The 25,808-nt window shown below is 41.2% G+C and overlaps 3 protein-coding genes across 3 annotated transcripts in view; 1 reads left to right on the forward strand and 2 right to left on the reverse strand.

Moving 5' to 3' along the window:
* Positions 1-6,411, reverse strand: part of cadm4 (cell adhesion molecule 4) — a 154,920-nt gene extending 148,509 nt beyond the window's left edge. The window contains exon 1 of the mRNA XM_087848304.1: positions 5,963-6,411. Coding sequence (XP_087704430.1) covers positions 5,963-6,035 — 73 coding nt within the window. The 5' untranslated portion in view covers positions 6,036-6,411. The remainder of the gene's footprint in view (positions 1-5,962) is intronic.
* A 2,939-nt stretch (positions 6,412-9,350) lies between these two features.
* si:ch211-79k12.1 (CD166 antigen) lies at positions 9,351-20,022 on the reverse strand. The gene is made up of 7 exons (XM_006810096.3): positions 19,642-20,022; positions 18,896-19,017; positions 18,115-18,325; positions 16,837-16,982; positions 14,689-14,833; positions 11,056-11,200; positions 9,351-10,077 (listed from the first exon to the last, which is right to left on the reverse strand). The coding sequence occupies exons 1-7, from the start codon at positions 19,691-19,693 to the stop codon at positions 9,990-9,992; spliced, it is 909 nt and encodes a 302-aa protein (XP_006810159.2). The 5' UTR covers positions 19,694-20,022; the 3' UTR covers positions 9,351-9,989.
* A 2,267-nt stretch (positions 20,023-22,289) lies between these two features.
* Positions 22,290-25,546, forward strand: taf12 (TAF12 RNA polymerase II, TATA box binding protein (TBP)-associated factor). Its single transcript, XM_006791660.3, has 6 exons — positions 22,290-22,441; positions 23,381-23,599; positions 23,955-24,032; positions 24,239-24,353; positions 24,990-25,078; positions 25,220-25,546. Exons 2-6 carry the CDS (start codon positions 23,522-23,524, stop codon positions 25,253-25,255), a joined length of 396 nt encoding a protein of 131 aa, XP_006791723.1. The 5' UTR covers positions 22,290-22,441; positions 23,381-23,521; the 3' UTR covers positions 25,256-25,546.
* The last annotated feature ends 262 nt before the right edge of the window (positions 25,547-25,808 follow it).

Here is a 25,808-nt window from a genome sequence, read left to right on the forward strand (position 1 = left end):
ACTCGTGGGAGAGACATTTTGCGAGCTTTCTAAGATAGAAAACTCATCCGAGACCTCTCCAGCATTGTTGTGACCGTCTTCTGAAAATCTCCATCTGATTTCCCAGTAGATAGTGCGCTGCTTGGCAATTTTCAGCATCCGACAATCTCATCAAAGCAAACCTATTAATGGCAATGATATGAAGAAGGATTCTAAATGGCAGACAGATGAATAGCCCTGTGCGTGTGTGGGTGTTTAATTCTCCAAGCCGAAGCGCCATGTAGCTTTGCTGAAAGTGGGAGGACTGTCCACGAGCTGCTGGTAAACAATTTCAATACTTGTTTGCCTGCGTTTTTGTGTGCATGTGGGTGTGACGGTGCATGTGCATGCTGTGACCTCATCGATCATGACACTTTGCCTCTCAGGTGTGGTCACCTACACAGTGCCTGCCCGCGCTCGCTTTTCTCGGTATATTGCCATCCATCTCTCTGTTTCTCCTCTTCCCCCTCCTCCTTCTCCTTCCCCACATCCTCTTCTCACATCAGCACCCTCTACTTTTCTGCTTTGGCCCCACCTACCTAATCTCTCTCTTCCCTCCTTCCTCACTTTTTTGGCCCCATAGATCAGTCATACTGCACCGCAGGGATTGCTTTCTCTCTCTCTCTCTCCCTTGTTCTTTTTTTTTAAACACGCCCTTCCATTTTAGAGCTGAAATCCTGCAATCATTCACTCGTTTGTTGGACTTCTCTCTGCCTGACTTTCTCCTCTGCTCTGTTCCTCCCTGCTCCAGTGGTCTGTGACGCAAGCCCCTGGCGCTTTTCCTCCCCCTCCTTGCGGTCTTCCTTCGTTCTTTTATACACTGTGCAGCCAGCCATCTCTCCCCCTCTCCCCGTAACCCTTTCACTCTCCCTCTGTGACCCCATCAGTCCCTCAGTGCCCCAGCTAAGGCTGGTCACTCTTCATCAGCTAGCCTCCATTGGACACACAGACCTCCCAAAAGCAAAGGGAAATGGGGTCTTGTTGGCAACATTTGTGCCCAGCCTGACAGTTTCACCTAGGTTTAAGTTCATTTCTGACCCTCCTTACCCCGACACGAGCACCTAATTACCAGTCATCCTCTCCTCCTCTTGTCTCTACATCAAGTCTTCCAGACGGGATGTGTATTAGCCTCAGCACTGCCAGAGTACACAGTTTCCAACTCTTCAATTTTAGGCGCTTGCCCTCTTCAGCTAAATAAGGCTCTCTCATCCAATCACAGCTAGTGAGGGCTCTGTTGCAGTGCCTGAGTGGGGATAATCACCTTGGTTACTGGCATTACCAGAGGCTGCTGTCTGGCCACGTTAGCGCTGCGCCCTGCGGGAGCTGCCGAAACAGGTGTCACAGCAGCAAGGAAGGGTGTTAAACAAGCCCAGGGCCAGGCAGGAGGCATAAACGTTTACTCTTAGTCATGGAAACCATGTCACCAAAAGCAAGGAATGTTCCCCAGAATGGCATTAGTGGTTCAAAGTTGGGGTTTTTTTATGTCAGAGGACTGTCTCTTTCAACTTTGTCTCTTTTACCTGTCTGCAATTCAGGGTTAGCTTCCGTTGACATAACACCTTGTGCTCAGCAGCTGCCTTTGTCAGTATTCCCTAAAAAGCTACACAAAGACAATCACTTTTTGTGACACAGTCACATCTTCACGGCAAAGACAAATACACATCGAGAGGGTTCAGCATCTGGACAAAAGCTGCTGGCTCAGGGGACACGAGGTTGCAGCATGGGCAGCTGGACCCAAAGAGGCGATCTACTTTTGCACTGGGCCAGTCAGTTCAGAGAGAGTTAAGAGTATCAGATTGATTGGCAGGCTTCGAATGCCAGCAAATGGAGGAGACGTCCTTGGCATCCGAGTCAGCATTAAAAACTTCAGCTGCAAAGTTGGTGAAACGCCAGTTGTTCTCAAAGAGCGACACGTAAGGACGACATAGATCACCATTATGATAATCACAAGCTGCACTGTCTGGGGAATAGTAATGGGAAGGAGATGAGGTGGCAGCCATAAAGAGTGTTTCTACATTAGTGCTGGCCTGATTAGATTGACAGAAAGTTTCACTAATGGACGATTAAACAAATGGTCAAATGAGATATAAGGATCCAATTACCAATTGGCGTCTTTGTGTGCCCCTTTCAATCATTGTGCTTCATGTGTTCTGTTTGCATGAACTTGTTCGTGAGGACGCAGCAGAGTGAAAACAAGAGCTGAAAAAAGGCTGAAAAAGGGAACGCTTAGTCATATGATGTGTCCCTGCAGGGATATAGAGGAACTTGCTCCTTCCTAGGTCCTTTTATTTCTATTCAAGTGACAACAAAATCCTTTTTGAACCTGGTATATAATACTGGAAGAAGTTACGGAAATGTATTTATTGTGTGAAGCAACCGCAGATCAAAACAAATGAATTATGGATTGCACAGAAGACTGGAGGGCAGATTAGGAGATAATTACTGTAAAATACATCACCTGTACTAAATGGCGAACCTCGAAACCTCTGCTTCTGAGTAATGGACCCATGAAAGCCCAAGGGAGAATAAAAGCAGCCCACACTGAGCTCTGTAACTCTTTCAGTTGTGACTATCCCAAAAAGCGATACAGTCCAATTTGTTTATGGAGCTTATGTTGAGCCAGTTGTTCGGCTGAGATAGTGGGCCACCCTGTCAGGACCCTTTAAGAATGCACTGGTTGATCAAACATGGCCACGCGCAGCAGCAACAGGCAGCATATTTTTCCTTAAAGAAAAGCTCCTTTCTGCTTCTTCTTTGTTGACAGGCATAGTCTGCCAAGTTCAGGTTGTCCAATTATTTTGACCTACAAAAGGCAGGGAATCTGAGGGGGGAAAGAATTCAACGCTGAAATCTGATTGTGCACTGGGCTTTAGATATTCACCTTGAACCAGCAGATGGCAGGGCAGAGAGCAAAGAAGGGTGGTCTAGGTCTTCATAATTAAATTGCCAAGAAGTTTATCTTATTTACGGGGAGAATTATGCTCCAAGGTTTGGATCAAAGGATAAACCTTGGCTCGCGGTGAAGACATTTTCAGCACATTAAAAAACAAAGATGCTGAAATAGCAAGCCCAATGTGATGTGGAAGAAAGTAAAAAGGCAACGTTAACTCTGGAATGATGTAAACTGTGCCTGACAAGCATCAAAATCTGCACTTGAGTTCAGACAAACTCTTGCATAAGCAGTAATATAACTATGTTCAAAACAGGTAAGCTGTCTATAGGCAAGATGTGTGTGTATGTTTATATGCGTTCCAGCATTTGTTTGAGTGATCATATAGTATGTGTCCATATTTTTTATTTTTTGTGGGTACTGCATTTCCCTTGATGCTTGTGTTTACACGCCAAACCTCCCTTCTGTGACTCACAGCGACATTGATTTATGCATGGCTTCACTGAGTGTTTGTGTGTGTGTGCATATGCACACGCGCACTTGCACACACCAGCTATAATTGGTATTCAAATCTCCTCCCACAAGTACGTCCAACTGCTGCCGTTTTTCAGCCACCAGAGTCCCAGCCAAGGTCCAAACAGGATGATGGGGAACAAGCTCAAACGGATGGCTCTCATTGCACACATTCAAATAAACAAATGGAGGTGATTTAATGCACACTGCGATAAGGGAGGTGGTAATGGCGGCATAGGAGAGAAATGGGGATGAGTTGTTAGAATGGAAGTGATGGAGGGTAGCGATTAAGGGTGGGCACGAAGCAGAGGTGGAGTTAACAGCATTTGTTACTGTACGTGCTTTGCAAGTTTGGCCTGCAGCTGCTGTTGATCAGACACCTCCACAAAGCCAGGCAATCTGCGCACAAACATACAGCACTGACTGTGTGTGCATGTCCCTCAGGCCTGCCCGTCAGACACACTGTGAAGTCTTTCTGCCTTTCTTCTCTCACTTTTCCTTGCTCCCTCGCTCTTTTCTGCCTTTCTTCCTCTATCCATCTTTCCATCCCTCTGTCTCTCCCTCCTCCTTCACAGAAGCGCCAAGTCTTCCAGCCTCGCTATCTTCACAGCAACCTCTCAATCTATCTGTCCACTTATCCATCTATCCACCCAGTCTGTCCATATCTATTCTAGCATAATAACAACTGCCAACCCTCTATAGCCTCCCACCTTTCCCTTCTTTCAGATTGGTGGAAGAAAAATAACCGAGACAAGATCTTTATTAAATCTCTTTTTTCCTAATGCAGACACAGCATCGGTGCACATCTGCAAGGTTTTTAGAAACAGACCATTTTTACTCTACCTCATCTCCCTCCTTTCTCCACCGACCTTATGCCTGTAACACCCCTAAACTCCCCAGCCTCCTGTCTCTCTCAGCCCCTGTCAGAGGCTAGATTAATGACAGTGATCAGTGAGCAGCCCCCAGCTGAGGTTGCCTGCAGCTTAGGCAAAACCCTGCACTGTACGCAGCACGCACGCCCATGCACACACACTAATGTAAAGCACATGTACTTGCAACACACACACATATTCATAGATGGGTGCCCAAACCCACAAGCACAAACCCCATACACAGTGAGAATAACATACAAATACCTATAGCTCATGCATACCTTAACCACCCAGTGTTCATTAAACACATACATACACACAAACACACACACTTTCTCCAAAGGAAAAAATCAATATCTATCAATATACTGGCTCTGGTGAGGTCGGTATTAGTGCAGCCACAAAAATGGCTTTGGTAAGGTAGTTCTTCTTGTATACAAGAGACATCAACATAACAGCACCGTCCAGGTTTGAGTGTGTCCATGCCTCACCAAGCACTTAACTATTTCACTGCCTCAGGGCAACATAAACAAGGGGTGGCAGAGTGCAACAGCCACAGGACACAAACCAGCGGAGCAACATTTATGTGCACATTGTCATCATCAATCCTCCTTAGTCAAAATCACAGAGGCTTCAGATGGACTTTTCTTTTTGAAAGTTTTATTTCAAATTGCATCCAAACAAATCCCACAAAGATATCCAGCTGAAGTTCTTCAGAGGCTAATTCAAATCCCCATATTTTGCAAATGTGGCACTTAAGAAGCTACTGAGTGACCATACCTAGCCAACTACTGTGTAAAAGAAGTAAAGCAGGACTATCCCAACCTGAAGTGTTCCAGTGATGGTGATAAAAGCAATACAAAACACTACAGGAACTGTTACAAGTTGCTGCAATGCATTGTTAGATGTTATTTTATCTGATAAGGGGGAGGCTCAAAGGTCTTTACGGTCCCTCACCCTTCTCCAGAATATAAAAGCAGTAACAAACACCACTGCCGCTGCTGATGTCTGAGACATGTCTGGTCCACTGCGGGCATTTGTTATGAGCTCTCGTGTGTTCTATGAGAATATTTAATCGGAGCTCTGTGTGTGTCGCTGCATTCACAGGCTGCATAAGTCACACGCTCCCATTTCCCATTCCGCCACAGACAACAGCTGTAATAAAATGAATCCCAACATCAGGAGAAAATGTAAATTCTGTGACGCACAAGGGTTGAGAGAGCATTGGCTTCTTTCATTAAATATTCATGCATGGTCGAAAAAAAAGTGGCCACCTTTCACTTTTCTTTTCAACGACTTGACATTTTAGGGGTCTTCCCAGCGTAGCAGTTCTGAGATGTGATTAGGAAAATGACTCATATCCATGTAACAATACAGCCCCGGCTTCCGCAAAGGGCATTGACTCTAATTACCCACTGAGAAATATTAACACCAGTCCACAAAACAACAGTAAACTGGCAAATCTGCACGTGTTTTGCTCCGTGGTGCGCTCCTCCTCCTTCCCGTCCAAGTGCACAGTAAGTCAGAGTGGACCCGGTGCATTTTAAGCGTTATTCAGCTTCTACTTAGAGGACTTAGATAAACTTGCACGGAAAAGCCCAAACACATCGAGACGGCGTGCCACTCTTCCCATTCACATCACATTCGTTCACTTTCATTTGAGCCTTACCAGTGTTGAGCAGCCAAGCCACTGTTACGATGGTTAGAGGGACGCAGTAGTTCCACACGGTCGCGAAAGCCATCGCGGGTATTCCCCTCTGATATCTTTCTTAATATTCCTCTTCCTTTGAGAAATCAGAGTGACATGAACCCGCAGGTTCACCCTCCGACAGCGCCTTTAGCGTCTATGTGTGTGTGCGCGTGTGTGTGTGACAGGGCGCGCGCGTGCGACTGTGCGTGAACGAGTGTGTGCTTTGTTAGGCTTTCCGAGCGTAATAGCAGGTCTTTACATAGTAATGCTCCCCTCTCATACACACCCACTTTCTCTCCCCCTGAATCCCCGAATATGACGGCTTGGCCGGTTTTTCTTGGTTACTTTACATTGTAAATATATTGTAAAGCTTGCCAATTGGGCGGTCCTGGATGTCTTTCTAGCCAATTGGAGAGAGCAGGAGCAGGTGGAGGGGTGTGCGGATGTGAGCAAGGGGCTGGGTTTAAAAAAAAGAAATGGGCTATCCAGGAGGAGAGCCGGGGAGGCAAGAGGGGCTGCGTCTTCCAGTTAATTGAAATCAATTCGCTCTAAATGTGATTGATAACCAGCATTAATTTTCCGACTCAAATAACCAATTTATTTCAAATTCCACCCCAAGGACTTAAAAGATGCAAGGCACGCTGATTAAGATGACGGAAATGAATGGTTCTTATTGTTCAAATTTAGGGACAAGTGGTGCAAAAAATGTGGCGTTTTCTAAAGTTGACTGTAGGGAGGAAAACGCAGCTTAAGAAACGCGATCATTTGAAAAATGGCACTTCGTTTGAAATTACTGTTTGGCTATTTGGTGGTAGAAACTCAGTGAAACTCAGTGCCAAATCAGTCCAAGCAGTATGCCTCTGGGTAGTTTGAGATTCAATTCTATTGCAGAGGCTGCTTTGAATCCAATTAATGTGCATAGGACTCATCAAGAAGAACAAGAAACAGACCTGAGTGTAAGCTGTTAAATCACCGTTTACAATGGTAATAGCTCGGAACAAAAACTTGGGCTAAGGATGAGCCGGTGTTTCTGATCATCTGTAGTCAGGGCTTATTAGGTTGTGCTAAAGGGGCTCTTTAACTTTACCCTCATGCTGCGGCCACAGTTTGCCCATAATTGTGTTTTCCAGTCAGAGAGCGCTGGTCCATTATGAAAATTGTTTCTCTCTCCACATCTCTTTTTGTCCCCCCTCTAATCTAGTGTTTACTATGGACTTATAGCATCAGGCTTGAAGGCATCTTTTTGAAACTGTATCTTTGGCGCCCCTCTCAGGTAACTGCAGGGATGGCACGTCACACGTCTTAAATCTGCTTCCGCCTCTTCTGACAAGTCCTCCAGACACTTTGGTCAGTTTAGTTTGAACAGTCAGGAAAGTTCAAGCAGCCAGAGCACCTGGGCAGTCTGTATTAATATTAATATTTCTACTCTTGACTCCCATAAAGTTGCTTTGAACTCTTACCCCTTAGCTAACCTATATTAATGGATCTGTGTTAGATCAGGTCCCAGCTTCGGGGTCTCTCCACTGAGGGATCTTATTACTCGACACAAGTTTTAACCTTGTTGTTTGGCGAGGATAATATCTGCCCTACTCATTTCCCAATTCCCATCCCAACCCATTTTTCCCTGTCAGCCTCTCTGCGAGTGTTTGTTCCCGGGTTGGCAGGGAGTCTGTGGCAGCAGCTCCCCCGCACCAGATGGGGCATTGTCAGGAAGTAATGAGGGGAAAACACCTGCTTCTCTTGCGAACTCCACTCCTTCATTTTCAGCCATTTGACACAACATATGCAGAATGCACATACAAACTCAAGTGACCGTGACGGGAACAGCAGTAGTCAATGACACTGTGTTACAAATGCCTGGCACTGTAAGGCATTAGTCAGTGCGGTGTCACGTTTGGTATAAGTCACCTTTAGATATTGGTTTGCGGGCACTAAGGGCATCTAGGGTACTAGACAAACTGCGGACATAAGTGAGGAGCTATTTAGCTTTAATGCCACAGTACAGATCTGCATCCTTATCCGGACAGGACCTTGCGTGCACCAGACAAAACACTTTTAGGAAATCTGTATGCACTGCACAGCACCTAAGCTGTTGTCCGGTGCTTTATCCATCGAGACACTGTCAAGGTCAAAATGTCACTGTAAACTTCACTTCCCTCTCTCCCAACCAGAGCATTGTACCTCAGAGAAAGCTCCAGTGTGAAATTCCTGATACATAATTTTGTGTCTCTTTTTTTTTTTTTTTTGGCCAGACATCAGAAGCCCCAAGACCAAAATCCACAAGGGAGCACAGAATGATTTACTCATGACTGACTCAAAGGCCAAAACGAAATGGTGCTCACTGGCATTTAACATTCAGGAGAGCATTTTAAATTCACAATATTGTATTTTTTCTTTCCCCCCCTATGAAGTATGTTTCTTTCCCCCCTAAGTCTTTCTGTTTTGGTTATAGTCTCGCTGTCTGTTGCTTCCACATTCCTTGGGTTGACCTCAGACATAAAGCAAGCAGAAGTTTGTAGAGTTGGAGAAGAAATACAAGGAGTCTGTAAAATGCTAAACAAAGGAAGGCTGCTGCTGCAGAGCTGAGCTGTACAGGGGGCTTGAATAATCAGTTTAATAACATTATCCTGGCTGTGCTCTGTGGCGCATGCACCCGTTAATGGAGTGTCAGTGTTAAACTGCCGCTTTGCCCATTATTAACAACGGCCTACGGTCAACCACACACGATAATAAAAACCGCATAAAACCCAACATAACTTCAACAGACAAGCGTAATGAAATTCTCAGCATTATGAGCACGGTTATGGTAATAAGCGGTGGTGGTGGTGAGGCACAGCGTTAAGGGTTACAAGGCAACAGAGGAGAAAATTAAAAAGATGAAGTTGTAGTCTGTGATGCTTTTTTTGGGGAGGGGTTTGGGTGGGAGACAGAGAAGACTAATCTAGTCTAGTTAAAATAGAACTTACTTGTAATGGCCAAGACTGTCTGCCCTTACAACTGACGGGAAAGCTTTCAAGGTTACTTGCCAATGCGATTATTCACATTATGAGAGTTTCTAGTTTGTGAATGCAAGTCCATACACGTGTATACAAACTGACTGAGGGCTGAGTTCTCTGCTTACGGGCAGATGGGAATAGAGGCAAGAATGCACATGCACAGTACTCTGAGTAAAGGTCATCGCTTCAAAGTAAGGTCTTTCAGACCGAAGAAGAAGGTTGGTAAACAAGCTGATGCGAGCTCGAGATGGCATTGGATCGAGAGGATGTGCGGCCGAGCAAGCATGCATGTCCGGCTCTTACCATGTTGTCAATACTCCTCACCCCCTTTAGTGTCTCTTAAATGGAACAAAATCAATGGCACACTGGAGGATGGTAAATAATATTTTCTGAAAGCCATTTAATACCACAGAAAATCCCAACTACATTAAATTAAATATCCGAGTGCAATGTGCTTAAGAGCTGTCACAGTAAAGAGATTACAATAACCTTCTCGAAGATGCTTTGAGCTGGTTCCGCTTTGGAAAACATGAAGGTTGAAAGAGAAACAAATCAACAACATAAAACCTTGTCCTATCACCCAAACGATTCATTCACAATACACAGCTGAGCAATTATGTGTGCAACTGAAAGAAGAAAACTGAATGTAGCATCTTTATAGCGCTGCGAGTAGAATCCTCATCATCATTTTCTAAGAACGTAGCCCGCCATTTTTCACACTGCAGTATACATGAAAGGAAAATTGCCCACCTTTATGTCCAAGATGCAGAACTGCAGCGTGCGCTCACAAGCCAAGCTGCTCAGCAAAGCAATCACTTGCCCTTCAGTTGATTTTTTTGTTTTGTTTTTTTTAAATACCCAACTCGTTGCTGATTTTTATTGTACTCTGCCCTATAATGTCTCCCAACATACCCATTTACTGCTTTATGACATTCTTTATTTTTTTATGGACAACAACTGCATCTCTCGCTCCATCCTTTCATCCGTTCTCCTTCCACCTGCCTCTGCAGTTACACCAGAGGTTGATTGTCTCCGCAGGTGGAGGGTAGGGACTCCGAGCTTACTTTGTAGATCGGCTTTTTCTGAGACCGGTCATCACTGGAGAGAGGAAGAAAGGAGAAGAAAGACGAGCATGATTATCAGTATATCGATCTCTCAGTAGGTGCTCGAAAGGTATAAGTGAGGAAATTATAGACTAGAACCAAGCACTGGAAGTGCACCTGGCTGCTGATATGAAAGTACATTATCCCCTCTTGCACTATCTGTATCTATTTGTACACACATGCTTGTATACTCAGCACAGGTTTGTAAAGTTTAGTAGTTGTTTTTAGGCCACTACAAACATGCAGAACTTCTGATTGCTGCAGAATCTTGTGAAAAGTCTGCCTTTTGTAACTGTTTTTTATAAATCTACAAGGAAAAAAAGTTAATGGGTAAAGCTACATTGGGTCACGGTGCACATTAAGGCACTGTCAGCTTTCACGATTAATGGGAGTTCCACTAATTTCCTTATAATTGCTGTAGCCTTCTTTATACTTTTACACTAGACAGAGAATTTAACCTACTGTCATAAGCCCAAGCTTTTGGCGAGTAGGAAGTGCATGGAAACGCATGGGAGCAAAGGGAGGACGAAAAAGATCAAGGATGAGGTCAAGTGGATCAGGGCTTCTGAGATTGAATTTAATATTCATGATGGTAAATGCCTTTTCAAATAGGTGGAAGTCGGCACATATATAAAGATTTTTTTTCTTCCTCTCTTTTTCTTTTGAGAGAACAGTCAGAGAGTGAAGCACCAAGGTGCACACTGCCGCACACACCTACACTTACACGGTGACTGAAATGACTTTGGTTCACATGATATCACACTAGACAGAGTGAAATTTTGTGGAAATTGCTGTAATCATTTAAAAAGCTCTGGGTAACAAGAGGGGGAGGGTGACTAGATAAACAAGCACAAACATTCTCTAGCACTGAAGACACATAATCCATCAAATTGTAACACGCTTTAAAAAGATCACATCTAAAACAAAGTGAAGACTTAAGATGACAAGACACAAACACGCAGTTGTTTCTTACATGGGTCCCTTGCTGGTCTTGGTCTTTTTGGCTCTGCGGCACAGGAATACAATCATCGAGAGGATGAACACCACAAGAGCTACAGCTACTGCCGAGATCATCAGCATGAGACGGCCATCACTTGTCTCATACCAGTGGGCATCCTCTGTGGACAGACATGAAGGAAAACATGTATCACACGGAATGCGAAATCAGCAAAACTATTCACATTCTGCCTCCAGGCAAAGCTTCTAAAGGCAACCTTATGCTTGTTTGTGATAGAAAAGACTGTATTCCTCACAGTTCAAACTGTTACAGCCTTATACACAGCGCTGATCTTCAAGAAGCCTGCTTGTTACAATTTGCAAGAACTGGCTGATCGGCCCTGTTATGTGCGCAATTTCCCAATTTAATGGTAATGTTTGGGGAAAAAAGAGGGATTTTTCTGAATCCAGCCTTTAGAGCTGCGGATAAAGTAAACACTGGAAAATTAAGATTACGAGTATTGGAGGCAACAACAAATACATGCTGTGTGGGTTCTCATATATACATACATACATATACATACATACATATATATACATACATACATACACACACACACACACACATATATATATCTTCCTTATGTTAAGAGGATTTGTTTGTCAGCTGAAGCCCTGCGGGTTTGCACGGGGAATGTTTGTTTAGGGTTTGTGTAGCCTTAAAGCAACAGAAGTAGCATGCAGTGTTTTCTCACCCCACTTTCAAGGATGATTAAACATTATTCCAGTATTTTGTTTTATTTTTTTACATTTTAAATTAGTGTGCTTCAGAGAATGTACTTGATGAACTGTGGAGCACAGTGACCAATAAGTCAATTGCAGAAGTGACTTGATAACTCTACCATAAAAATAACATTCATCGGGGGTGATCGTGGCTCAGGGGGTTGGGAAGCGCATCTGTAACCGGAAGGTCGCCGGCTCTCTGTCCTGGTCGTTGTGTCCTACCGCCTACTGGTGTTTGCCAGAGGGGCTGATGGCGCGATATGGCAGCCTCGCTTCTCTCAGTCTGTGGCTACAACCGTAGCTTTCCTCCACCAGTGTGTGAATGCGAGAGTGAATGAATAGTGGCATTGTAAAGCGCTTTGGGTGCCTTGCTATATAAATCCAATCCATTATTATTATTGGCTTAATTGCATTTTTACAGATTGCATAATTTCAACTATTGGAACTATAAAGGCTCCTACTGGGTGAGAGAATAGCATTTAAACACTGCAGTGTATTAACAGTTTGTAATCATTCACAGATCAGCAATGAAGATGATGAAGACTGATGAGTTTCTGTTAATCGGATTAGCTATAATGTTGTAATGGAATTACTTCTGTACTTGAAAGCAACCATCATGTTTCATAAGATTAAAAAAAAAATAAATCACTTTATCAATCATGCAGATTTTAGACAAAGGCAAAGTGAGACTGTGCAAGCGCCTAAATACCTAAAGCTGAGTACAATGTGAATGCATGCAAGAATGCATTGATTTGCAAATGAAACTAAAGTAAAGTGATTTTTTTGATTATTTTTATATTTGGAAAAATATAAAATATTTATATCACTTTATTGCTAACAACAACGTCATGTTTATATGCATGGTGTTGGATTACATTTTCTCTTAACAACACTCTAAAGAGACCAAGTGTTGTTTTTAAAGCAAATGTTTTTTACTTTTTTTCTGGTTATGGGATTTCGGCTGCACAGGGTCTCCCCGAACTGTTGGGCTTTTAATTTAACAATGTTCTAAATGTTTGTTTGTTTTTGTAATGAATAGCAGGTCTGAGATGCAGGCAGGCCAGCTTAACACCTGGGTACTTTTACTACATAGTCATGCTGTTGTAATGTGCAGAATGTGGTTTAGCAGCGTCTTTGTTTCCTGAAAAAGTCATCTGGATGGCACCATATGTTGCTCTAAAACCATTATACACCGGTCAGGCTTCATGGATCTTTACAGACTTTAATGTTACCCATGCGATGTGAACTAATGCTCCACTGTGCACTGATAAAAAGCTGTGGGGAGATAGATCTACCTTTAAGATTAGGCTTAAAACTTTACTTTTTCATAAAGCTTATAGAGTTAGATCTGGATCAGGTGAGGCTGAACCATCCCTTAGTTGTGCTTCTGTGGGTTCAGGCTGCTGGGGGAGTTTCTGAGCAATTTTTCCTTTCACTCTTGATGTATTTATACACCCCTTCTGTATGTCATTGCATTTTGTCTACTCTTTTACATGGTTTGTTTTGTCCTCATCTCTCTATACTCTCCCTTTTCCTCCCTCACAACTGCTGATAACAAATACAACTGAATTGAACAAAAGCAAATTCAGTGTTTCCTTCCCATTTGATGTGGTGACCACAACTGTCAAAAATAATTTTTAATTTGGATTCAGTGAACCAGATTTTGGCCCAGAAAATTCTGCATCATTTATGTGCTTCATTTGTAAATTCATTTCTTTGCATGGTAGAGTTTTAACTTGCAAACTATGTTTACTAATGATGGTTTTTAAAACTCTTCCTGAGCGTATGCAATGATTTCTACTACAGAATCATGTCTGGTTTTAGTGCAGCGTGTCTGAGTAAGGACCCTAACTTAATTCAGTATTGGATTTCAGATGATAAAAATGCAAATTATTTGCAATTTTATGTTGACTGCTGAGTTTTATGAATGATGAACCTCTCCCCCATCTCTACTCACGAAAGATTTGGCATCTCTGTGATGCTCTTCTTATACTGAATCATTTCATTTTTTTAACTAAACCCAAACTTGAAGCAATTTTCAAACCATTGCCTTAATGTCCTAACTTTTTTGGATACAGAGCTGACAAAATCTTACACTTTCTGATTCGTCAGTTATTGTCGTCATATATTATACCGTCATTTATACATTATATATATGTATGATGTCTAAGGGACTATAGGACTTTAGATGTAACAGTGGGAAAATGGCTCATAATGTCTAAATTTCACAACTCTTCAGTAGAGCTCTTCATTTACACACCAGCACTTGATATTTCAGTCAAAAGAAAAAAAGGAATCAAAGGTCAGGTAAAACCACTGCTTCTTATAATTACCCTCTTATCCTTTAAAGTCGAGGCAGTTGTACTATTACCATTTGTTTATGATATTTAAAATGTATTATATCCTCAGGTATGACCTTCTTACATGTTTGACATTTTAGAGGTAATTTCTTTTGGGACTTTGTTCCCTCTTTTTTTTTTTTTTACGTGAGGTGTTTTAATAAATGTCTTTACCTCTCTTTGTTGGGGCGATGTGGCCTTTTTCATATTTCTTTGTAATTTCTCCTTCAGATGCATTAAACCTCAAGCCTGTACTGTACTTCCCATAAATTTAAAGCATCAAAGGTTGGAGTCTCGTAGCTGACAACTTCTGCATACGCTCCTGCTGACGTAAAAGTATCCTAATACCTGACCTTTCTGGTGATATTTGACTGCGAAAAGGAAATGGAACATAATATTTAGTTTTGTTTTTGCTCAGGGGATGTTTAATATTGATGGATGAATTCCCCCTCAGTTACAAGGAAACCTTAGCTAGTTTTCAGAAAGAGGAAATGTAGAAAAATCAGTACAAAGGACAAAAGGCCTCGTCCAGGTAAATCTTTTCTTACCTGGCAGTACAGTAATGCTGATAGTGCGTCTCTTGTTGAGGGACTCCACAGATGGATGCCTAGCGGAGCAAGTGTACTGTCCTTCATCCATCGCATTCAATTTTGACAGTTTCAGTGAAGAAGAGGGCAGAACCCAGTCACTTCCCTGAGAGATAAAGACATACGGTGGAAAAAAACAGAATGAAAAAAGGAGAAAAATATGTCTACTTACCAGACTGTTCGCAGCCTTAGGACAAACAGCTAAACAAATACAAATTAAAACTGCACTTAGCTGAGCGCAAAAGATGAAACGGAGAACATATACTGCCATGTGACAAAAAAGAGAAGAGAAAAAGGGGAATCGTTTTTAGGCAGACTTGTGCAAGGATGGAAAATGAGAGCAAGTGAAATCTAGACTGGAAGAAACAGATGGACTGGTAATGGGACAGAAAGAAATATCAGCGGGTGTTTGATCCTCAGAGAGCAGCCCCCAAAAGTCCCAAATCAAACGTATTTACCTGAGCAATAATCCCAATGAATGAACACACATCACCGCAAGTCAATAACCCAGATAACACCATCATCCGCAAAGAATGCTGCTGCAACAGCACACTGTTAACGCAACACATAATGAGATGGCAAGGGAGTAGGATGAATTGTTGACACAGAAATAGCAGCACTATTATGAGATAGAGCCCAACATGGGAGGAAACAAATAATAGGCCAAACACAAGGATTGAAAAACAAATGAACGTGGAGGAGAGTTTAAAAAAAAAAAAAAAAACATTACACCATGCAAATGATTTGGCTCCTGGGAGCTACAGTTCCTGCCAAGAAAGTCCATTTCAATTTGAATGGATCTGAATTAAGAGGATTTCCCATAAAGGCCAGGTCTGGCCAAAGCAGCATTTTGTATGCAAATCCACTGGCTCCCAAAGCAGTGGCCTGTTTCTGCCTCTGTCCTGCTGTCATTACCGGGGGCCAATGTGCCCACGGCGGCTGTCTGTCAAACTGTACGCCACTTTCTACCCCACATCCATTTCTGTCAAACACACAGTGGGCTTGCAGACACAGACAAAAAGATTCACACACACACGTGCGCGCTCACATAAACTGTGACATGAACATTTTGCTTGGTCGTATTATTTCCCTGAATGCGTAATTCCTTTTTTTCTAATGGTCTCAAGTGATTTGTGAGCACATACAATACTGTTCACTGTCACTTCTACTGGTTAGAATTATTAGTCTTCATCAAAGTGACAGTGTTGTACATTAAATAACCACAAAAAAACTTGAAGTATTACATATGATCATGTGGAGGACAAACAGTATTAACAGCATAAAATATCCACTGAATTGGATTTGGACTTGTAAGCTCATTTAAAATCCGGATTAGCAGTGACCCTTTAACAAGCATATTAACCCTAAGCCAACTTATCAAGAGGAATAACAAAAGGGGAAACTTGGCAAGTGTGTCTGCATGTCCCTAGATGTCTTAATAGTTGCTTCATTACACTTCTTACACAAGTTGCGATTTTGACACCTTGAAAGCATAATATGATTTTCTCACTGTGAAGACTCTGTGTATTTCCTGACTCATCAACTTATTCTTGGACTCCATGCCAGTTGTCAGTTTGGCATTTTACACTGTGATGTCTTAATTTCCCTTGGGCAAGAGTTTCTTCGCTCAGCAAAGAGCCCAGTTGAATAATTCAATGCCGGTTAACCAAACACTGGAAAAAAAAAAAAAATCATTAGAAATCTATCCGCATAATTGTTTTCAGGTTGACTGGCTCTTGTCTAGACCTCATTAAACTATTAATCCTCTGTAAGTGGGCAAGCTGCAATCCCCAGCGAGTGGTGTGCCCAAGCCAACCGGTCACTTAAATACAGAGCACTTCTTCTGTGAAGGGGATGGAAAGACGGCGGGCAAGGGGAAACAAGTGGCTTGACAAAGTCAGAAAGGGAGGAGAGAAAACTAAGAGAGTGCTTGAACAAAGGCAAGAAGCCAGCAGAGACTGGGTGAGAATGGAAGAAGACAGGACAGTAAAAAGAAAAAAAAAGGTCAAACTGAGAGGGAGGGAGAGAGTGGTGAGAGAGAGAGAATGACAAGTTTCCAAAAGCATAATGAGGGCACAGCCACTGTGCACGCTCCCGAGGCGTTCTCACCTCTTTGTACCAGAAGTAGCTCGGCTCCTCTGATGAGCTGGCAGAGCATTTCACCACCACATTGTCTCCGAGTCGCACCTTCAGCTCATGTGGGGTACCCAGGTATCCGGTGTAGCCCTCCCTGGACAGTGACAGCTCCCCCATATCTAAGACGCAGTCGGGAATGAGAAAGTGTGATCGGGCATTAATGAAGCAGGAAATTTAATATAAGCTGAAACAACTTTGTCAAGCGTTCAGGCCGTGACTGAACATATGTTTGCAGTGGCAGCAGCTGGTCAACACTTAGTTTAAGTATATTTGAGCATAAATGCTCAAGTTTGATTGCCTCCCTGTGGTATAGACTGTACCAAGCGGTCAATAATAATGATAATAGGCTTCATCTTATTGAAGTCTTTAGAGCGGCAATGTTGTGAATAATGGCTCATTTTCTCTTCTATCTCAATAGATGGCCCACGTCCATCCAGCTCTTGGCTTCTTTCCTCCTCTGTCTCCTTCGGTCCTACACTCCATTCTAATCTTTACCTCATATTGATCACCCCTGTGAGGCTGAGGAGCCTATCAAACAACATTATGGTCGATTCGATGGCCACTGAGAAGATAGAGGGCACTGAAAATCTGACTAGCTATGCCATGAATGACATTTCTTGAAGCTTTGCATTGATAACAGATACCTTAAAGCTGGAGCCGCCCCGCTGGGGACACGGCTCTGTTTATCTGAAACTAATAAAAAAAAATAAAACAACTGCGGTCGATCTTTCGTAGGTAAGAGTACATATTTGCATCAGAGCTCTACTTCCTGTTGTTTTTGTTGTGCAACCTCTGCAGTGCCATTGTATAGATATGTCTATTAATATTTAATATGTTTTTCTATCCCTCACTGTGAAGAGAGCTGTGTCCACAGTGTCTGAAAGATTGTCTTTACCTCCTGATGGGTGGGAAATATGACGGAAATTGGTTTCGCCGTCTATATGTTCAATCGTTTTAGACTGTTTTCCGGTGTATATTTAGGTGTTTTATCCTCGTCCCTTTGTTAGCAATACTAGTAATCTCAAATTGTCCTGCGTTTTCCTTACTGAAAGTGAAATTCAGCAATACCATGCATTATTTTCTACTCACATATTTATCTAGATTTTTGCAGACGCCTATTTGACATGTACAACACACACACACACACAGACGCTATAAAGATCTAAGGTTAATTATTTGTCAAAAGGAAAACACAGCGTCACAGAGTCATTGTTCCTCACAGCTCTCACCCACGCCACCCGACACACTCACAATGCACTTTGAAGGACAGGGGCTGCGAGGAGTTGTCTGGCTCGGTCACGTTTTCGTCATTGGACACACAGCGGTAGGGCCCCTCGTAGTACCTTCCTGCGCGGGGAATAGACAGCACTAGCCTGTCTGCGAGCTGCTGGATCTTCAGTGAGTAGAAGCACCAATACCTCTCCATATATCTCTCCATAATGGGACGCCAGCCATGCATGTACTGTCAAAGAGAAAGGGGGAAATAAAAAGAAAAAGAGAGGTCTTCTTTTATATTTATTTTTCAGTAATGAAAATTCTCTGCCGCATAATACTTCTTTGAGCTTACATAAGCTCAGAGAAAATAAATGAATATGATAGTTATACACATTAGCAGTCTAAGGTTATACAACAGTAATCACATCCCTAGTGATTTAAAAATGATTTAATTAAACATAGAAAATAAAAGTTACGTGTCTTGAATTATTACTTTGCAGCCATCTGATTACATTTGAAATATCATATTCAGGAGGAAAAGTTACATAATCATTGTCATTACTGGGAATTACTGTGGTGGATCATTTTTAGGAGTTACATGTTATGAAGTGACAATGTTTACTGAGCTTTTGATAGTTATAAGCAAGTTTAATCTTTATTTTTAAAAACGAAATTTAGGAACAGTAACGAATCATAGCAGTGAGCTCCTTCTCAGGTATACAAAATCTCCAACGTCACAAACAGAGCTGTGACATGCACATCGTGATATTTTTCAAGTGCACTCTTTTCCTTTTTCACCCATCTTCCTCCAGCTCACCTTGGAGTAGACCTCAAAGTGGACCTGGCTGATGTTCAGGTCGGAGTCTGTGTATAGACACTCCAGCGTGACCGTGTCTCCCTCCAAAACTGGCTCACTTGGCCCTTTGATGACCAAAGACGCTGCATGTGGACAGACATAACAGATGATTAAGTGAGAGGTTGCGGAGGTGGGTGTACCTCCTGAGCACTGCTTTCAAAACAGCTTCTTCCTGGAGAACCTTGGAGTACTCATAAAAACACCACAAGCACATGATCAACAGGTTTTTCAACTTGACTGATACTGTTGATAACAGAGACTGATTCTCTTTCACTTCAGGCAAGAAGTGCTGCATAACATGGTTTACATATTTTTTTTCACAAGAACTGAATGCGAGGCTGGCCTCCGCACACTCTACATAAAACATTTAGCTGCTCTTATGCGTTAGTCTCTCGATAATTCTAACAACATTTCCTGTTTCACTCTGTGTGTCGCAAGGGAAAACCTATCAGTGTGACAGAAGAGGAAAACAAAGCCTTTCCTCAAGAGAACAGATCAACTAAGAGACACACAGACAAGGAGACAAACAGGCGAGCAGACGCCACACGATGCCCAGGGGCTTCAGCTGTATGAATATATTTATGAAAAAAGGAAGACCAGAACCCCGCTGAAAGATTAAACCAATATCTCATTACAGACGAGCAAATAATATTGAGCTCTTTGAGAGAACCGCATAAAAGTCTATGAGGAATATGAAAAATATTTACCATAACTGGCATGAATCAGGGAGACCACTGCAGCAAGTAGAAGCGCTTTCATGGCTGTGGAAAACAATATCAACACAAATATCTGAGAACACGTCGCGGGCTCCTGCGCACTTTCTCGAAATGAAAGTTTGCTCAGTATTTATGTATAGGAGGATGTAGGTGTGGCTTTCGTCTTCGTGTGTTTTTCAGGAAGCGCGTTTGAAGAAAAAAAGTTGAAAATCCAGCCAGCGTTTAAAAAAGTAAACAACCAGTCAACACCAAACCATAAATACACGACTTACTGAGTCTAGTTACGTATATGTTGTGACTCATTTGTCACATACACAAAAAACACTGTAAAGTGAACGCAGTGTAAACTCAGTAAACGAAACAAGGACCGCTGCTGCTGCTCCAATAATGAAATTCACTTCGCGGTGCGTCACTTGTCTCTTAGGGCGGTGGAGTCCGTCACGTCTGAACTCGTTGAGGTCGGTGTTTTTCTGCACAAGTTCATCGGAATGTGAAAGCACTTGTGACACGTTACCGCAGAGCGTGCTATCTAAAACCAGGGAAGCACAGCGTTTTACGCTTCATTTTCTCTGACCTTTGATTGATTAGCTGTTAACCGGAGCTGAACCGCAGACTCTGTGGGCCTCAGATGCGCTGACCTACACATGTTCGAGTCATCTGAATACGCGCAGACAGCTCGTTAAAACAATGCAAGACAGCCGAGCAAAGAGACTACCTGTCAAAATCCTATAAAATGTTATTTGCTCTCGTGTGCTGTTATGTCTCCATTTAGTAGAATGAACTGGATAAACATAAAAATCCATTTTCCCTAAAAAGCGCCCTGAGGGAGTGATTGGTAATTCATTATCATTGCCGTTTCACTGCATATGTTGTCAAACACTTCATGGTTTAATGTTTTTATTGCATGTTTTTTATTGTTATTATTAGCGATGGTGGCCTTTACAGACCGTTGTGTAAATGGGCAGTAGACATTCATGGGATTTGGGGATATTGTGCGCAATATTTTGAGATTACTGTGCATTTGTTCACTGCGGATGAATAAAAACACCAATAAAGTAAAAAGCAACAACAAAGAAATGTTTTGTTAAATTTTTGACCTTGAAACAACATATTACTTTAAAAAAAAGAGACTACAGTGTCTTATAAAATTATTGAGCCACTCCTCATTACTTTATATTTTGCTGGGAAAATGGGAAAGAGGTGCAGTTGATTTATTGAAACGTACAAACATACATTAAAATAAAGCAAAAGTTTTTAAAATTAAATACATTCCTTCTTTATTCTTCAACACAACCTGAACTCTGTTCTTTGTGTTTCTATTATGGTGGGCTTTTCACTGCATTGGTAGTGTGATTGAGATCAATTGCTAACACTTTCCAGATGGTATTGCATGGTGGATCAAAATCTGTGTTCTACTTTTCTGTGTTCATAATTCCACCAGTTTTCATACAATCCCCAAACGAACTGGCTGAAATGCAGCCCCAAACCGTGACAGAGCATCCAGATGGCTGAGACACTCACTGTTGTATCGCTCTCCTGACCTCCACTGTACATATTGACGAGGAATGAAAATTTTCAGATTCTGATTCATCACTTTATAAGACGCGTTGTCGTTGATTTTCAGTATAAATTTTGTGTAATTTGTCATACCTCAGCTTTTTCTCCCTGTTTCACTGAGACCATTTCTGACGAGGCTTCAGTGAACAGTAGATGGTTCAACTGAAGGTCCAGATACATCTTTCCAAACACATCTCTCTTGCTGGACTTCTGTTTCTTGAGGACATGACTTTCAGATACTGTTCATATGCTGTATGAAGCTTGTTGGACCTACCACCTCTTCTTTTGTCTTCTGCTTGTCCAGTTTCATCTGATATTTTACTTCAATTCAGTTATATTTCTGCAGGTCCAAATCAAAACAAAGGTTGCCTCAAGGCGCTTTGTTTTATGAGGTAAAGACCCTACAATAATACAGAGAAAACAGAGAAAAGCCCAACAATCAGATGACCCCTTATGAACAACCGCTTTGGCCTGGGACAATGGAAAGGAAAAACGCCTTTTTTCTTTCTTTTTTTTTTTGGCTTCAATGATAATATCCGTGTTAGTAGTTTAAAAGAAAACAAATGAAAACCAAAACAAACACACAAGCACACAATAATCATTTGAAAATGTTCAGGTGCAATGATTGAAGTGAAAACGAACGAGAAAGAACTAAAAAAAATGAAAATGAGAGAACTATTGCTCGATTAAATTTTAAAGAATTACAAGAAAGCAACTCCTTGAGAACAGAATATAAAATATATAAACATAATGTAATAATGAATAATAAATAGAATAAAAATATGTATTTAAAAATATGTGTGACTCAAGACTTTTGCACTGTATTGTGCAGAAGGGAAAGGAATAAGTGTATAAGTTATGTGATGAAAATATTATTATATTATTATATATTATAACTAAGAATTATAACTATTGTTCGAAGCATGTAAACTTTTATTTTTTAGTAAAATTAGCTCGTGTAGTTACTAAAGAAAGCAACGCTTCTTTATTAAAAGATCAATCCGAGTTTTTGTTGTTGTAATTCCACGAAACATCCAGCAGGCGGCAAAGTAGAGGACCCAGGGCTGCGGCGCCCACAGGAAACGGAGATCAACAAAGCGGAAGTACTGAAAGGAAACCTCGGTTATTTTTCCAGCTACCCAAAGGGGAAAGTGAGAGACGATTTTTGTATCAAACAACAAATTTGGCATCACAGCAACGCCGAAGGATGGACAGATAGTGCTTGTTTAACTGAGTAAGTTGACAATTTGACGCACAGTTTTAAGATTTAGCCTCCATATCGATTCTCCACCGGATTCGGTGCTAACGTTAGCCGCTATTGTTTTTAGCACCAATGTTAGCGCAAACTTCGGTGTGTTTTTTATTGTTTGTTTTATTCGGTGAAACTCCACGGCCATGATTAATCTATGATCTGTTGTTTTTATATTTTGAGTGTCGTATTTTTCACTAACTCGATTAATGTTTTCAGTAAACCCATGCCATTGTTTGTCGGCTAAGTTGCATGGCTTGTGTCTATGCATACTTTCGATATTGTAAAGGTAGTAGAGTTATTAATAAATGTTGTAAACAATAAATAAAGTCAACTATCGCTAAAAGGCCCTTTATTGTAAATATAAAGCACCGGATTTTATGGTAAAACTTCGTGTTATTTTTTACTTTAAAACCAAGAGAGTCTTGAGAGCTTGAATAAAGAAAGCAACTGGACTTCTTTAGGTTTCTGAAGACGTTTTATCCAAGAGGCTTATTCAATTTTAAAAAGCAAAGGTGGGAAATCCCGGGAATTTTCCCCTTTGGGTGGTCCTGAGAGTCGTTAAGCCATTATCATCATTGAGGGGGTGAAGGGTGAAACTACTGGGAAGGGATCCTAAGACTGCATTGTAGTTTGTTGATACCTGACATTCTAATTATATCAATAATGGTCTTTTACAGTGGGTGTAGATGGTCACCTCAATAGGTCACATGATGGAGTGGGCAAGAGTAGTTTTGCCCTTATCCCCCAGTGATGGAAATGACCCGCACCTTTTTTTTGACACTTTGGCTCATGATCATCAAGTCTGTCAACGACTCTAAGGACCACCTTTTTTTAATGAATGTCCTGACATTCAGCCTAAACAGCTTGATCAACCTGTGATTAATTTCTGTAGTAACGCTAATTTCTGACTTTTAATTTCAGATTCACGGCTGCGGTCCTGATAAAGAGGTAATTCATCACATCTGAGTTCAACTTGCTGCTGAGGGTTCGAGAGACCTACCACAACTTTTTTGCCCCGCAGTGACGCTTCAGAGTCTCTCTGCTTTTCCTTTAGCCACCAGCATGGCTAACAGCACTGTGACAGTGGTTAAGGGTCTGCCACCAGGCCCTGCGGGTAGAAGTAGTCCAGAAGGATCTCAGGTTAGTTAATTTTTTGCTTAGCAAAACCAAAGGCCAGGATCTGTGTAATAACTTACTGACTTCACGTCTTAAAATGCAAAAGATTGAGAGTGTATTTTGTTTTACATGAAGATTCTTTCTTTTTCTTTGTTTTGGTTTTTTGTTGTTGTTGTTTTTTGTTGTTTTTTACATGAAATATCAGTGCAAAACTTATGGCTCCTTGCTTTAAATGTGAGAAAACTGTATTGTATTGTGTTTTTTCATTTTTTTCATTTTATTTTTTATCTCTTACTATCACTAAGGTATTATGCAGACCACACAACTGCACCCATTAGCTTTTATTAAAGGATGATGGATGCATCTTCTTTTTTCTCAGGTGCTAAGTAAGAAAAAGCTGCAGGACCTGGTGAGAGAGATTGACCCAAATGAGCAGCTGGATGAGGACGTTGAGGAGGTTTGTCAGTAGTTTGAATAAATTGAGCAAGATTTTTTTGATCTTCTCTGTATTGAATAACATGTACATATTTTTGCTTTAAAGCCTTTTGTCATCATTTGCAATTAAAACTTGCCTAATGCTGTTAACATGTTTTCAAGCTATAGTGAAACGGATGGTTTCTTCAGTTCGCTGTCTGGTTTTCAAAATCCCTGTTTTCTTCTCAGATGCTGCTACAAATTGCGGATGATTTTATAGAGAGTGTAGTGACGGCAGCCTGTCAGCTGGCACGCCACCGCAAGTCCAACACCTTGGAGGTGAAAGATGTTCAGTTACATCTAGGTAAGTTGCTTGTGACGTTTTTGAGTGATTGGGTCATTCTTTATTTTGTCAGGTTGTACTGTGTGCCTTGAGCTCTCACAAAGGACGTAAGAATGTTTATTCTGCAGTTATTGTTTGGCAGCTGTTTACAGAAATATTATCAAGGCTTATATTTAATTCAGTGCTACATGCCTTATGAGAATTTGATTTGAATTATTTATTTGCTGCTATCATCTGGTGGCTATTTATATTCAAATTTTGTTGTTACTTTGAGAGCACAAGGTGATTTAGCAGACTTTATATGCATAAAAAACGTCTGGTATAAATTGATTTTTTTATCACTTAAATTATATTAATGGTAAGAACTTAATTTAATATTTGTAGGTGGTTTCAGATAAATGTTAGGTAAACTATGTGCTTTCTGTGATAAGTTTGAATATCACAGAGGGAGTTTAAATTATTTACTGTAAAAGCCTTGAAAGAAAAAAATATAATATATATATATAACAATTTTTGAAAATGAGATGGAAATTAGATCTTTCCTTACAGACTGGGTTATTTGCCAGATATGATCACTTCAATATCAATATCTATTGTAAATCCCGATGAGCCTTTTAAAGTCTGTGGCCTGCTGCCATTGTGCATTGCTTTTCTCAGAGCGCCAGTGGAACATGTGGATTCCTGGTTATGGCTCAGATGAGATCCGGCCGTTCAAGAAGGCTTGTACCACAGAGGCCCACAAACAGGTGAGCGATTGGCTCTGCTACACATGTTAGATTACTGTAAATGGTAGAATAACTGCTGATCTTATATTTGTCAGTATGGTTAATTTGGTTTGTATTATGATGAACACTGGGCCTAATTGTTTTCATTTATTCTCATTTCAGAGAATGGCGCTGATCCGCAAGACAACCAAAAAGTAGCACGACTAAGATGTACCTATTGTGTTTTTTTTTTTTCATTCTCTTTTATTTTCCTGTCAACTGGGATGTTTTTTTTGTTTGTTTATTTTTTTGACTAAAATAGAGAGGTGGTATTGGTGGATGTATTTTTCTTGACATTAATGTTTCATTGTCATAGCTCTGTAAGTTTTATGTGTTTTGCCAGAGTCATTGCACAATAGTGGTCTTTGTATGTTTGATTCTGTATTGTTGCCATTAAGCTAAACCTGGCAGAACTCCATTGCATCTTTGTCAATAAAAAAATGACTCGAATACTTTCTTGGTATCGTTTATTACTTGGATGTCAGTGTGACCATTATTGAAAACTACTACACTAACCTTAACACATTTTTTAGCACATTGTTTTGGTTTTAAATTTTACTTTTGTTTACTTTGGAAAATTGCATCCAGATAAGACAAACTTCAGATGGAAGAAATTGTCATTGTAAGAAATTAATGACTGAAATTACCAATCGGAAGGTTGGAGTATGGTGTATGTATTGCCAGACTTAAGTTGGTCAAAATACATGGATAT

The sequence above is a fragment of the Neolamprologus brichardi genome, chromosome 11 (assembly GCF_056152115.1).
Source record: "Neolamprologus brichardi isolate AB-2024 chromosome 11, ASM5615211v1, whole genome shotgun sequence".
Taxonomy (NCBI): Eukaryota; Metazoa; Chordata; class Actinopteri; order Cichliformes; family Cichlidae; genus Neolamprologus; species Neolamprologus brichardi.